The 15151-nt window shown below is 35.8% G+C and overlaps 2 protein-coding genes across 2 annotated transcripts; one reads left to right on the forward strand and one right to left on the reverse strand.

The window, feature by feature from the left end:
* Positions 1-1881: 1881 nt before the first annotated feature.
* On the forward strand, positions 1882-8285 carry LOC145591575 (dihydropyrimidine dehydrogenase (NADP(+)), chloroplastic-like). The gene is made up of 8 exons (XM_081648075.1): positions 1882-2308; positions 4973-5233; positions 5334-5504; positions 5878-5990; positions 6083-6260; positions 6984-7093; positions 7176-7342; positions 7972-8285. The coding sequence occupies exons 1-7, from the start codon at positions 2042-2044 to the stop codon at positions 7330-7332; spliced, it is 1257 nt and encodes a 418-aa protein (XP_081504201.1). The 5' UTR covers positions 1882-2041; the 3' UTR covers positions 7333-7342; positions 7972-8285.
* Positions 8286-9234: 949 nt separating this feature from the next.
* On the reverse strand, positions 9235-12739 carry LOC145591576 (uncharacterized). Its single transcript, XM_081648076.1, has 4 exons — positions 12454-12739; positions 12293-12375; positions 9698-9753; positions 9235-9605 (listed from the first exon to the last, which is right to left on the reverse strand). The coding sequence occupies exons 1-4, from the start codon at positions 12623-12625 to the stop codon at positions 9527-9529; spliced, it is 390 nt and encodes a 129-aa protein (XP_081504202.1). The 5' UTR covers positions 12626-12739; the 3' UTR covers positions 9235-9526.
* Positions 12740-15151: the final 2412 nt, after the last annotated feature.

Below are 15151 nucleotides of genomic sequence, written 5' to 3' on the forward strand. Positions count from 1 at the left end.
CCACAATCAAATCCCCAAATTAATCTCATATGTAAACCCTAATTTCAATTCAAAAACCCCCAAATAGATTTCATAAACCCTAATTTTGATTTAAAAACCCCTAAATTGATTTTGCACACAATGTTGCATTGATGCTTGAGTTGAAGAAGAAATTCGTGATTAAACCCTAAATTGGCTTAGGAGAATGGTAATTTGAAATAAAGGAAGAGAGTGGAAGTAGAAGGATGAACATCAGAGAATATCGTGAGAAGAGGGGGAAAAGGGAGGGAAATTGAAAGGGGTAGTTAGTAGGGCCCACAATGACGTCATTTGGGAAAAGAGGTGGGAGTTTTTCATGTTTTGAAAAACTATTAGTAGTATTAAAAAAATAAAGAAAATAATAATAATAATAATAATAATAATAAAAAACTCTTGGTAGTATTTACTAAAATTAGTATAATAGTAGGTGGTATTTTTCAAATTTTTCTAAAAATAATCTATAATTAATATTTTCTTGAAATTTTAGAAAGTAAGGTCAAATAGGTTGATATGCCTAATCATATAATTAAGCAAGTCAGATTAATCTAAAAAATTTAGACATTTAATTAATCAAATTGAATTTAGCAAAGGTGGTTGACACATTTATTAACTAACACCATTAATCAAACACGAAACAATTGGTTTGACCACCATCACATCCACCACCCTAAATATTCACCCTCTCTTTTTGTCACTGTAACAAAGAGTGGTTGACAACCATATCCAAATCCCTAATTTTTTTATAAGAAATTAAAATATTAAATAAAAGAATATTATAATAAATAAATTAGGGAAGAATCATGCAATTAATTTTCTGATCCCGAAATAATCTCTTGTATTATTATATGTTTAACTTGTTCAATCCATTTACGGCTCCATGTGCAACAGAATGTTCTCCTACTCAATCTCCCACCTTTTGCCTTTGAGGGAATCTCCACTTTTTAATTACTAAAGTAAGTTGGCGTTGCTAGTCTTGCAGCTACACAATATTACCAAGTTAGCAAAGTGCACAAGCAAGTAGCATAATAAATTCAAGCTTGTAACTACCTTACGTTTGCATTATTTTTTTGACAGGGACGTTTACATTAGCTGCGAACTCGGATTAGTCTAAAGGTGAACCGGTTGAAAACACAAAACAATAAAATAAAATAAAATAAAATCCACTAACAAGTTCACAAACATAAAATACTTTCTCATTTTGTTGCTAGTTTAAGGTGTATTCATGAATTTCATTAACATGCATAGAATATATAGTTCTATAGTATACTTCTATAATATGAACTTATATTTAAGTTATAAAATGTGCATTAGCAAGTATGAAATTCCAACATCACCATTAAAAAAGAAGGTGAAAATATATAGTTACGTAAAATCTTAGTAAGAATAAGTTTTGTGTATAAATATATAATGGGTGTACATTAATTTTATTGTAAAACGGATCGTTTGAGCGTATTTTTACGGTAACTTTAACCACTTAAAGGATAACTTTTAATTTGTCGTTGGTTTGAATTTTATTTTAATGTGTAATTTCTTATATATATGTAATTACATAATATAAAGACTAATATGATTAATTTAATACATTATAAGTTTTGTAGTATAAAAGGTAAATTTAAATACTTTTAACATAACTTTAATCCATTTTTACAATAAATTAACCTACACTCGTCTTTTTGGTGGATTTGTGATCATATTAAAATCATCATACAAGTAATAATAATAATTAAAAAAAAACGTAATATTATTGGTAATTATCCATTAAACTTAAATTTGGATTTATTTCACATAAGAAACTAATTTCTCTATAAGAATATAACAGCTCATATTTTCTTGGATATAAAATTCATCACTTCAACAAAAACAACCTCAATTATTCATTTTTCAATATTCTACAAACTCAATACTCCACCAATTCTATTCATTTTTTTCCTCTATAAAACTACAACAAACTCTTCATTCATCAACCTTCTTCAATAATTCTGACAAATTTCAAAGAGAAAACAAATTCTTCATTCTCTCATCAATGGCAGCAATCAAACTAACAACCCAGCTAAAAGCTAGCCCAATCACGCCGTTCCACTGCCCCAACTCAACTCGATCGACTCGGCCGACTCGAGTTGGGTTCAAGGTGTTTGCAACCGGGTCACAAGTGGAGCCGGATCTTGGTGTTAAGGTTAACGGGTTGACGATGCCAAACCCGTTTGTGATCGGGTCGGGTCCACCTGGGACTAACTACACTGTCATGAAGAAGGCCTTTGATGAAGGATGGGGTGCTGTTATTGCCAAAACTGTGAGTTTCTTTTTATTTTTTGATCCTTTTTTTTTGGGAATTTTGTTTAATGTTTTTTTGATGTGATATTTGATTCTATAGAATTTTTGGTATTGTTGAATGAATTTATTATGGAGATCTCTATTTATGTATGGATAAGAATGATCAAGGTGTTATGTTATGTAGATGAGATTCAATTTTAAGTAACGGGTATTATTCGGTTAAGACTTTAACCAACTAAGCTAATTCGCGATCACAAATGACAAACCAAGGGAAATTGTGATATTATTAGAATCATGTAAAAATTGTGGTGGTTTTACTTTATCAGTATTCTAAAGTAGTCAACAATTTTGCATGTGATTATGTGAATATTTAATCTGACTAGTAATAATGCATTGTTATTCTAAAGTGACAAGTATCATAAGACAATACAAAAGTTGGCGAACATGACTAGAATTTTGGAAAGGGAAAGTAGTAGATTAAAAACATATTTCTAAGGAAATTTTTTTGTAAGCTAAGTTAAAGTAAAATTTGTGTCAAAAGTGTATTTTGGAGGATGAAGAACTCGAAGAATTGTATATCACAATGATTTATGCCTTTAAGCATTGCATTTAAAATTTAGAACTTGTTTTTTCAAAGAACATTTGATGGATTGGAACAAACGAAAAATTCACAAATTTATCATGTCTTCATAGCAATTAAGGGAGACAAACTGTGTTCTTGGTGAATTGAAGGGTCCTTAGTGTGCTTTCATGATGTGGACCTTAAATGAGCCACTTCCTTTGTGGTCTAAGGAGATGTGGAAATGCATCTAGCATCGGGCTTGAGTGCTTGACCCATCTAGGTCTTGAAGTATAGGTGATTGTTTGCTATAGCTAGAATGGGAGCAAGTTGATTCAAATTGGTTGGATCACCGTTCTTAGCTATGCCAAACTAGCAAATCCAAGCTTGGGATGAGCTTTACCAACGCATCAGTTGCATGTAAAATATGGTGTTGGGGTCCCTTGGGGATACAAGTATTGTTTGAGAGACATCATAATTCTATATTATACTAACTATATTATTTGTGTAATGTACATGCATGCTAATACATTCATATGGGAGTAGTAGTGTAGACTATTTGTTGCATAGTTTTCAATATTATGCTTCTTAAAAGCACTGGTATAGACGTCAACAATTCAAAGGTCAAATATGGCATTTAGTTGGCTTTAGTGATTGCGATTTATAGGGATCTAAAGTTCTAATTAGACATAGATATCTCAAAGTAAGCCAACCTTTCAGAGCTCAATTACTTTTAATCATTCCTAGCCAATTGAGATGCACAAGAAGTTTGTGAAAATGTTATTGCCGTAGGGTCATTTGTTTATTACATGTAGGCATCAATGCTAAGTTCATTGCGTTACACTAAAATGACGTGCTGTTTTTGGTGGTTTAGCTAATAGTGAGTTCCAAGATGCACTCCTGTCAATTTCTCTTCTCTTTCCTTAGAGTTTCTAGTAGCAACAAGTGTTTAATCTTAATTATAATTCATGATTAAGCGGCACATAACATTTTGAAGGTATTTGTAATTAACCTTGCATTGTTATGATGACCTTCTATTAGTGCCAATAGATACATACAGATCTACAATGGCCTTCCAGCCTTAAGCAAGGAATGAGTATGCCAGGCTCTTTTACACACTCTAATTTTTTAAAGTAGTGAATTTCAACTATATGTAAATTTTTAAGGTGCAACGCCTGTCCACCTTTATGGGCTTACTATATCATGAATAAAAGAAGATAAGAAATTAGTATTTAGTAAGGCATCCCCCCGAACTTTGAAATTCATGTTAATTTTTTAGTTTCTATTCTGATGATCTGTCTCTTACAATCGAGTGACTTCAGTGATGCGAATATTTAAATTACGGTAGGAAATCAGGAGTATGAGATCCTAAAATTTAGCATAGGCTGAGGTCTATATCTTGAGAGCTGAGAATGGCTTTTGAAATATTGAAAATTTCACTCATGAAGCAAGTTTTATGTTTATTCACTATCATTACTAAGGATTGTGAAACTTCTTGAACATGCCTTGCTTGCACAGCATTTCAAATTCTCAACATTGGCCTCTTTTAGAAGTTGTTTAATAGTATACTGTAAGCTTTAGATTAAGGATGTAAATTTGGTAACTATCAGGTTGTCTTTCATATAACAACTGTTTCCACATTTTTCTCTGTTTTCTGCCTTTATTGCCCTTGTACTTTTTTGGGGGGGATCTATGGTAGTTTTTAAGGTTGCATTCAATCAAGGGTCTTGACAATCTTGGTATTGAGTTGGAGTATTGTATGTGAACAGCACTGATATTAACACCCTTTTTATTTATTTATTTATTTATTTTTTTTTTTTATTTTTTTTTTTTAATTTTAATAATGGTTCTTCTGTTCAGTTAAACAAACCAAATTTGATCAGTGGATATTATTATCAAATCCATGAATTTTTATTTGGCTTCTATTTTTAAGTGCTGCAATTACCTCCTGGGAACTGATTTGGGCTATTATTTTTTAGGGAGAATTGGTAAAAGGGAGTTTAAGTTTTTAATACTTGTTTGATAATCTGGCATTCCCTGATTGCACCTCAATAGAGTTTATACTAGGTGGTTGTAGGTACTTATTTGAATGCAACTCCTTATCTGATAGACTCATTTTTCTAGGTTTCATTGGAGGCTGATAAAGTTATAAATGTAACTCCTCGCTATGCACGATTAAAAGTTGCTAACGGCTCCCCAAAAGGACAAATAATTGGATGGGAGAACATCGAGCTCATTAGTGATCGGCCTCTTGAAACTATGTTGAAAGAATTTAAGCAGTTGAAGGAAGAATATCCTGACAGAATTTTGATTGCTTCAATCATGGAAGAATATAACAAAGCTGCATGGGAGGAGCTTATTGACCGAGTCGAACAAACAGGAATTGTAATATTTCTTCATCCATTCATTGATTTGATTTTGGTGCTTTAATGTAAATATTTTATTGCAGGGGCTAATTTCTACTTTTTTATTTTCCACTATATAGGATGCAATTGAAATCAACTTCTCATGTCCTCATGGTATGCCAGAGCGTAAGATGGGTTCTGCTGTAGGAAAGGACTGTGCATTGATAGAGGAGATCAGCGGCTGGATAAATGCTAAAGCTAATGTTCCAGTGTGGGCAAAGATGACCCCCAACGTCACTGATATCACAGAGGTGGTTATTGCTCTACACCTTTCAACAGAGTGTGTAGTTATAATTTGAATCTATCTCTGTCCCAAACTAATAGACCACATTTCTCTCATATTTTGTCTGATAAGAGTAAAATACTTTCTAGTTGAGTATGTTGAAATAATAACTTTTCCATGTGATTTTTGATGATACCTACTTAGAATTCCAAAGAAATAAAGAGTACTACATTAGAATGGTGATGTAGAAATTAAAAAATGTAATTACTGAATGATATCACTAGCCTTTTAGCTTAATTTTTTGCTAAGGACTATTAACTAGGGTCGAATGAAGTATTAGTTTATTGACTTTGCATAATGCTTAGTGCTCATACATTAACAATTTTTTTCATGCATTACAGCCAGCAAGGGTGGCACTTAAATCAGGATGTGAAGGAATTGCTGCTATCAATACAATTGAGAGTGTTATGGGGATCAATCTCACTACCCTTCGCCCTGAACCCTGTGTTGAGGGGTGAGCATATTATGTTATGCAATTAAAAATTTGCTATCCATAGCAAATTCAAGGTTTTCTTTAAAACTAAATTGTCAAATTTTCACCTATAGATACTCAACCCCTGGTGGATATTCTTCAAAGGCAGTTCATCCTATTGCACTTGCAAAAGTGATGAGTATTGCAAAGATGATGCAGGCAGATTTTAGTCCTGAACATTCCTTGTCTGGAATTGGAGGTGTTGAGACTGGGGCTGCTGAATTTATTCTTCTTGGAGCAAATACTGTTCAGGTACAACCTTAGTAATTTTTCCTATCTATATGCGTGTATGTTGTTTTGATGATCCTCGTTTTGTGATTAAAAGACCTGTTAAAGGTTGATGTTTTGTCATACATATTTGACAAAAAGGAAGTGGAAACAATTCTGACAAAGTAACATTGGAACATCTGTATGATTATCCCATGCTTGCAGCTATACACTTTGGAACTATTTACCGTTTCCTCTATTCTTGTTATGCTTTATGTCCTCGTCTCACTATACCCATAATCATTATTGTTTGTCCTTGCCTTTTCCCTACTTTCATTTCTCTTCCTCAACTTCAGCTCCTTTGTGTTATCTTAGTGTTACAGTCCATACCAGATTGTTTTAAACATTGCTTGTATATCCTATTTCTGGAAGTCTCGCATTAATATCTACATTTTCATTGTAGTAAGATTTTCTGCTAAATACTAAACCTGCGCCCCACATTTGGCCACCCACTTTTTTATCTCTACTTTCAACTCATTAATCTACATGCATTAGCCAATGCGTAGATTAAATAAGGGGGAGAGGCAGTTTAGATCTACCTGTATCTCTAATAATGATGGTATCAATGTGAAGAATTTTGTAACATTTTGTATTCCTCCCTAGAGAGATTGTTTTAGTTGGCTAACTTGGCTTGATGATGGCGAAGGTGTTAGGTTTCTTTATTTTATTAAAAAAAAGTGTATAACATCTATGATATCCATCTTCCAGGTCTGCACAGGAGTCATGATGCATGGGTATGGTCATGTGAAGAAGCTATGCTCTGAACTAAAGGACTTCATGAGAACACATAATTTCTCGTCGATAGAAGATTTTCGAGGGTATAGCCAAATAGCCAATAGTTAATAATTTCTAATGTGGCTCTTAGTTAATCTGTCTCTAAAAACTTGTTTCCCTCTACAGTGCTTCTTTACCATACTTCACAACACACACGGAATTGGTACGAATGCAGAAGGAAGCTATACAGCAAAGAAAAGCCACCAGAAAAGGTTTGGCATCTGATAAAGACTGGACAGGAGATGGCTTTGTGCAGGAAACTGAGAGCATGGTTTCCAACTAACCTTGTCAAAGTAAGCCTTCTTTTGCTAAATGGTGTTTTGGAATTGAATTGTGTGATATCGGGGAATAAAATTATCTTTGTAGAACTCCATCGTAACTAAACACATTTGGAAAGATTATGATTAAGAAACAAACCTTTATGTTTACTGGCATTACCTTTCTTGCAAAATACCTTCCTCAAGATACTACTCTGTTATGTTTACCTCGGAGGTATGCAAGGATCCTTAACTCAAACCCAAGGAATAGTATAAGATGTTTAGAATAAAAAGAGATGGTAGACTTACACTATAACCGTAGAAGTGAACTCCTTTGCAAGTTTGGTTAATTGCCTTAATGTAACAGGTTCAGGGGACGAGATGTTGATTTTGCCCTTAATTTAAGTCGAACTAGTTAGGCAAATACTTAGAAGTTTCTTTTGTATATCTCCAAGACACCTACAGTAACATTCTTCCAACTTTTCCAAATGTAAGTAGAGATAGCACATAATGCTGAGACTTGTTTTTACGGTATATGCCGAATCTAATTGGTCTTATCTACCAATTGCATACAATTAACTGTTTTTCTTTCTGACTTTCCTATGATAGTTTTCAATTAGCTTATAAGTTCTTGATTTTAATTGATTGTATTTATTTCTATGCAGTTGGGAAGTGCTTTGACTTGAGCATACAAAACTGCATTTCCAATGTATAGGAAGAAAGAGATCGTCAAAGGGAAATGTAAAGGGGTTACCTTCGATGTAGTCAATGCGTAATAATTTGTGTTGATGTACATTTCTTTTACTTGATGCTGGTTATGGAATATGGAGTATATATCAAACTTCAGCGTAATAGCATTCGATTATACTATGTTTTTTTTTTTTTTTTTTTTAACTATAAAAGCTCTAATTGAAAATAATATCTATGCTGTAAACTTTAGTCTCACAATTTCCTTGAAATTAATGAACCAAATTTCTAATTTTTTTTTTTTTTTGACAACTCAGTTAGCAAAAGAGAAAATTAGCCCTTTCTAGCCCTAATTACCAGGTTATGGGCTTCTGCTATTACATCTCTATTCATTTTTCTAATTTGCAGGGATTTTAGAAGGCTACTCTTTGCATTGATATCGTGGATGATAGATATCCTTGATTTCACAGGCTGCTGCTGTAGTGTTGGTGTAGCCGTGGACTAATGTTGTTGAGACCGTTATAATTCTGACGTCCTTCCCTGTAAGGTTGTAGCTGTTCAGAGCTAGAAGTCCTGCCATAGCCTCAGCTTGTAGGGGAGTGTTGGCAAAGATGGTCTTGCTTTTGGACTGAACTTTAACCCCATTATTGTATATGACCCATCCTGCTGCTGCACTCCAGTCTTCTTTACCACCATCTATAATTTTCTTCTTCCAAGCTCCATCAATAAGGATCCTTATGGGGTAGTTCCTGTAGTGATCACTCCACTCCAGATTACTTCTGATTTACTTCCTTTCCCTTCTGTACCAGCATTATCCTTCCTGTACCCATCGTTATGCATCTCTTGACCTTGGTACCACCTGCTCTTCCAGTGTTCAATTTGCTTTATAGTGCCTATAGGGTCTAGTTTGGTGTTGTAGAACACTACATTGTTGCAGGCGAGCCAGATACCCCACAAAGTACAAACAAACTCGATGAGAATCTGAGTGAGGTCTTCCTTCCCACTCATGAAAGATGTATCCCCGAGTCCAATCACCAATGCTGGTGTTGAAGCTCTTGTTAGCGTGGATTCCCAGATTTCTTCCCCACCATATTATTTTTTGTGCGTTAAAATAATAAACTTTTCTATATTGTGCTCGTACAAAACGTCAAGTGGAGTATAACTGTATGTGCTATCAAAGTCATGTTCAGTTCACTTTATTTCCACTTATTTCATAAAAAAAATGTTTTAGTTCAGATCTATAAGAGCTAATAAGTTCATACTTTGTATAAGATAGATACGTTTAAATTAAAATAATTCACAACTTCACAGTAAATTCTGGCGAGGCCAGCCACTACAGGTAACGTACAAAGAGAAATCTACTTAAGTTTCTATAGACAATGAATTCCATCCACAGATTCAACAACAAAAAAAGAAATAAAAAGACAATGAGAAGGGCCTCCTGTAGCTGAAGTGTGTATCCTGACATCAAAAACCGCCTTAACTAGCTTCTAATCTCCATGTGGTAGAGAAACAGGTGAAAGCTTAGGAAGTTTACAGCTTCTTGTACCTCTTTTCAACTTCCTCCAGGTTTTGAATATCCTTGTAATACTTGCACACACGGTAGATGCACCTAGAATACGGCCAATTTTCATTAATCATAATCAAGCCATAGAAAAACTTGTTTTGCAAATTAAAAATTTTATTCAGCAGCTGCACACATACCAGTAGAGAAGACAGGCTGAAGCACAAAGAATCACATTCCTCTGAGATTTGTACATCTGTCAAGGGAAAAAGCCGCCACGGTAAAATTTTATAGAAAATAATAAAACCGCCTATTGTAGTCATGCATGCATAAATCCACACCAAATGAGCACCACACATGGGATGAATACTTGGAAAGGTTCAAGATTCAGCTGTAAGAAGGATACACAGCGCCAAAGAACTTTGTTTCGCTTCACTTTTATAAGTTTACTTTATTACACAAGGATTCTCTTTTTGACATGAAATCCAACAAATGCTTCAAAGTGAGGAGTAAAACAGACAAAAGAAGGTGTATAGAAGCTACCTGGGAGTGGCACCAGCCCAGCCTCACTAGTTTATTATAATGCTTTGCACCCCTCTCTCATTCCTATTTTGCAAGAAAATGACTTCACTATATTTTTCTAGCATATTTCTCCAAAACCCCTATCACACTCCTAGCATATGTCTCCATGTTGTCCCTATCACCTACTCTCTCGCCTCCATCAATTTCGACTCTCCTATATTGTAAGGATCAATAATGGTAGGTAAGAAAATTCAGGAGAAAGTTGATGGTTAATATGGTGGTCATTAAAAAAATAGACTGATGAAACAGTAACTGATTTATGAACCCCTTCATATTTTCAATTAAAGGTTTCACCCTCTGTTTACTCCAATCAAAAGCAAAGCGAACCAGCATTTTCTTTTTCAAACAGAAATGAATTTGGCATTGTCTATAAAGTTAATCATGGTGATGTAGGGATTTTTACTAGCAGCAATAGTTTAAAAGAACCTGGGCTCTATTGTCTAGACATTTAAAAAGGAGAACCATAGAAGAGAGGGTAAAAGTCGAAAAGAAATAAAGGAGAAAAAGATGATATAGAGGTGATATTAGTAGGTTACCCCATTTCACTAAAATGGTTACACTTGCTTTATCACGGTCTTCAATTCACATCTTTGACTATTAATATCTTTAAATATATACTCGTATTTCCATAAATTCTAAGCATATCCACTAGCAAGAACCTTTTCCAAATGGATATTTTGTAAAACATAGCATCCTCAGCTACTATTTAGTTATATGATAGAGACTAGCAACAACAATGAGTGATGAAGTAGGCCCTGATACCAGCTTGACAGAGATTATGGAGAGGGAGTATTTCAGACTATGGAGAGAGGAGAAGAATTTAAGAGAGATAAGAGAAAAAACAGGCCAATAAGAGGAAACAAAACAAGAATAAGCTGAGATGAAACAAAGAGGTAGGCCATAGAACAGGCATTTGGGGGCAAATTAAAAAGAAAACAAAAGGGAGGGGGGCACAAGCTAAAAATCTAGACATCAAATAGCTGCACAGTTAAATTTCGATAACACTTCACAACACTGCCAAATAAAAGCATACCTCCCAAAATAATTCTAGTATAGAAAATAAAACATGCTCAAATTCTCCCGAGCAATATACAAACATTTTCAAATCTAAGTTATTCTACCATTCACTAAATGTAAAAGTGCATACCCACACTCTACTCTCTACTCCACAATAGGTGGATGCCTCTTCAATTATGGTTATGATCTGGTCTTGCCTATCATACTTAGAAGGGGAAGAGGCAAACAAGGGTATGAAACTACAACAAAAACTTAAAAGTACAAAGATAGGCAGATGCCTAAAGCAGTCAAAACTAGATGCATTTCTCCAAAAGAACAGGATGACTTCATATGACCGAGGTTCCAAGCTAAAAAAACATAACACTTATTCGGCTGACCGCATTAATGCAGTAACCTAGACATCAACTTATCGGACCTGAAATTGGAAATTTTTCTAGTGTGGATTCTACGTGGGAGAAGGAATAGAATGCTTTTGCAAATAAAAAACATAAACCAGCAGATAGCACCTAGCCAATCTTACGCGTGAAAAGGAACTCAACGAATCAAGATCACTAATAATGCATAACCCACAAAAAAGTGACTATATCTCCGAATGTCAAATATGATCATATTCTTCTACGATTCTGAAATTACATTTCCACAAATCCAAGCATTTCTACCCTGGGAAGAAATTCTCAGTACTATTCTTGTCTACCCTTAACAAACAAAGTACCCAATCATCTTTTCACACAGCCAACAGCTTCAAATTCCAATAGCCAAAGCAGCACAAGTCCACAACTACCAACAACACCTTTGTAATTAAGGTTCACTCACAACAAATTCGCATTCCTAAAACTCGATTGTAAATTGCAACCAACAAAAGCCAAAAGGAGTACCGACTTTGTCCCTAAAACCCCCCTTGGCTCAGCCACTCTACTCCATTAGAGAGCTTTTCAACAATGCAATCGCCACCAGCCAGGCAAAACCTCGAAATCGACCTGACAACAACTCCCAGCATATCCACGCCAAATTCTTAACAACAAAACTACAATACAACAAAAGGAAATCCATGGCAATCAAACAGTCCTGTTAATCCTAATTTTTCGAGCAATCAATCCACCGATGATTATGAATCATAACAAATCGAACAACACGCAAACATAGACATCAATTTAAACAAAATCAAGAAATAAAAACCCTAAAAATGAGAAAAATACCGATTTTTCATAGCGATCCCTCTCAGAAGCAGTGCAGATCTCAGAAGTACACGTCAATCGGTGTTCATACTTCCAGTAAATATCTAAAATCAAAATCAAAAATCAAAATCAAAATCAAAATCAAAAATCGAAATGAAGAAGGAGGAGAGAGAAAGAGATACCAAGAAGCTGAAACCCGGCAAAAGGAACAATGAACATTAACGGCTGAAGGATGAGAGAGATAAGAGAAACGATGCGAGTTTTGACGAGCTTAGGTGAAGGAAGTGATATGAGAAGAAAAATGGCGGCCTCAGCTGCAACTGCGTAGGTGAGTAGCATCCATTGTAACCCCATTGATGCTGATTTTTTTTCTCTCTTTCTCTCTCTAATGGAGGTGAGATGAAGGAAGTTGGTTATTTTTATTTGTTGGTTTTTCCGCGTTGATGAGAGAGTTTTTTCCACGAGGCCACGATGAGCGATAATATGATGCCTTAATTGTTAAGGAGGAGAAGGACAAGTCCACGCATTTGACTTGTTTTTATTGGGTTCGGTTCTAGTTGAGTTTATTTTTTAATTTATTAATTTGAATAAGCGATAATATAGTATGGTTGAAAAATACTCCTCTCTGAGAATCGAGGAGGAGGAAGGAGAATTAATTGATGTAAGTGAATTAGATTGCCCTAATACAGATGAAAACCTAGCCCTAGTTTTGGTGGGGAAACTCTGCACATCCCACCCCTATAACGTTGAAGCCTTCAAACGGACTATGAATAAGGTGTGGGCTTCGTCAAATAATCTTGTGATTAGGGAGTTAAGCCCCAATCTTTATGCCTTTCAATTTTTTCATTGGAGGGATAAGGAGAAGGTTTTGAAAGGTAGGCTTTGGTGTTAGGAGAACAACTTGTTGGTGTTGAATGAAATTGCAGGGGATGAACAACCAGAAAAAGTGCAATTGAATCGTTTTCCATTCTGGATTAGAGTTATGAACTTACCGTTCAATTGCAGGTCGAATACCTATGTGAAAGCCTTAACTGCGAACCTTGGCGATTTTTTGGAGATTAAGGATGACATTCTTGGTCTGGACAGGTACATGAGGATCCGGATGTTGATTGACATTGAGAAACCTTTGCATAGATACCAGTGGATGAAAGACAAGAAAGGGGAGGAAGTGAGGATTGAGTTCAAATACAAACTTTTGCCGTATTTCTGCTTTGCGTGTGGCATAATTGGTCACTCCGAGAAAGATTGCACTAGTGTTTCAGAGGAGGACAGAATGAAGAGGTTGGGCTGGGGGCTATTTCTTAGAGCATCCCCAAGAAAAGATGCTTCCAGAAATAATGAGGAGATAACACATATAACAAACAGTAGACGGCAACTCTTTGTGACCAAGGAGAATGACCCGAATGTTATAGTTGATCAGACGATTGCACCACATATTTTTGTGCTTGAGGAAAACAATTACACTATGCATAAGCATATTGCCTTAGCAGAGATGATTGATGCCCCTACAAACCTGGGACTGATTGTAAAAAACAGACCCCTCAGTGAAGCTGTAGATAGGGAAGTACTGGGAGAGCAGTAGGGGGGTGTCTTTGCAGAGCCCCAGCAGCTGTTTGAACAACCACCTTTATTTGTCTTTGGGGCGGCATTAGAGACAAAATAAAAAGGTGAAAAAGCTACCTCGATCTCATGGAAGGCAGTTAAGTGATATGGAGATGGACTGTATGCATGATGTAGTGATGAGTGGCAAGAGAAAATCTCAGGCTACTGAAACTGAAGTGGCAGAAGATGGGAGTGAAAATCTAAAAAGGCTTAAAGGGAACTCAAATACCTCTTTGATGGGGGAGGACTCTAAAGTAGCGGTGGTTGGTTCTGACCAACCCTACGAAGAGCAATGAGTATTATATGCTGGAACTGCCGGGGTTTGGGCAACCCCGAGTCAGTTAGGAGGCTCCAGAAATGGAGTCACAAGGTGGGCCCCGATATAGTCTTTACCTCAGAGACTAAGATTAGCAAAATGGCAGTAGAGAACCTTAAGGACAGAATTGGCTTTTCGAATGCATTTGGTGTTTCCACTAAGGGAAAGTCTGGTGGTCTTTGTGTGTTTTGGAGTGAGGACATGGTGGATTTTTCGCTTGTTTCGTATTCACAAAATCATATTTGTGGAGATGTAACGAAGGATGGTAATGTATGGCGATTTGTAGGAATTTATGGATGGTCAGACTCTGCTAATTAATAAGCATCAAACTTGGACCTTAATTCATCACTTGTGTGAAGGAGTCACAGTTCCAATAATTTTTGGTGGTGATTTTAATGAGCTCTTGTCTTATGAAGAGAAAGAAGGGGGTTCGGATCGAGAAAGAGGAGAAATAGCAAAATTCAGAGATACTGTAGACACTTGTGGTTTGCGTGATTTGGGTTTTAAAGGGAAGTGGTGGACGTGGGAGAGAGGCAATACCATTGATACTCTAGTTAGGGAGAGACTTGATCGATTCCTAGCGTCCCCCTCTTGGTGCCAATTATACCCACATGCATATGTTGAGCACCTCTTGCGATTTCGGTCTGACCATACTCCCATTGTTGTCCGTACTGCTGAAAGACAAGAAAAGGAAGGGAAAAAAGGTAAGAAGTTCAAGTTTGAGACTGGTTGGCTACTAGATGAGTCTTGTGAAGCTGTGATTCGCCAGGCCTGGACTTCATCTTTTTCCACGGATGTTCTGGGGAAACTAGGTGAAACTGGCAGCATGTTGAGGAAACGGAGTAAGGAGAAGTTCGACAACTTAGGGGAGAAAATTGAGAAAACAGAAAAGGCACTTAAAAATTTGCAAAAGGAACCCATTACTCGTGAAAATTGTGTGGTATGCTCTGACTTGGAGGCTA

The sequence above is a fragment of the Chenopodium album genome, chromosome 18, assembly GCF_948465745.1.
Source record: "Chenopodium album chromosome 18, dcCheAlbu1.1, whole genome shotgun sequence".
Classification (NCBI taxonomy): domain Eukaryota; kingdom Viridiplantae; phylum Streptophyta; class Magnoliopsida; order Caryophyllales; family Amaranthaceae; genus Chenopodium; species Chenopodium album.

Excerpts from the sequence above, each read along its gene's own strand:
- LOC145591575 (XM_081648075.1), top strand. The coding sequence starts at position 2,042 with ATGGCAGCAATCAAACTAACAACCCAGCTAAAAGCTAGCCCAATCACG. Across the intron at positions 2,309-4,972 it reads GTGCTGTTATTGCCAAAACT|GTTTCATTGGAGGCTGATAA; the intron begins GTGAGTTTCTTT and ends TCATTTTTCTAG. Across the intron at positions 5,234-5,333 it reads GAGTCGAACAAACAGGAATT|GATGCAATTGAAATCAACTT; the intron begins GTAATATTTCTT and ends TCCACTATATAG.
- LOC145591576 (XM_081648076.1), bottom strand. The coding sequence starts at position 12,625 with ATGGGGTTACAATGGATGCTACTCACCTACGCAGTTGCAGCTGAGGCC. Across the intron at positions 12,376-12,453 it reads TGCCGGGTTTCAGCTTCTTG|ATATTTACTGGAAGTATGAA; the intron begins GTATCTCTTTCT and ends TTTTGATTTTAG. Across the intron at positions 9,754-12,292 it reads GGGATCGCTATGAAAAATCG|ATGTACAAATCTCAGAGGAA; the intron begins GTATTTTTCTCA and ends TTCCCTTGACAG.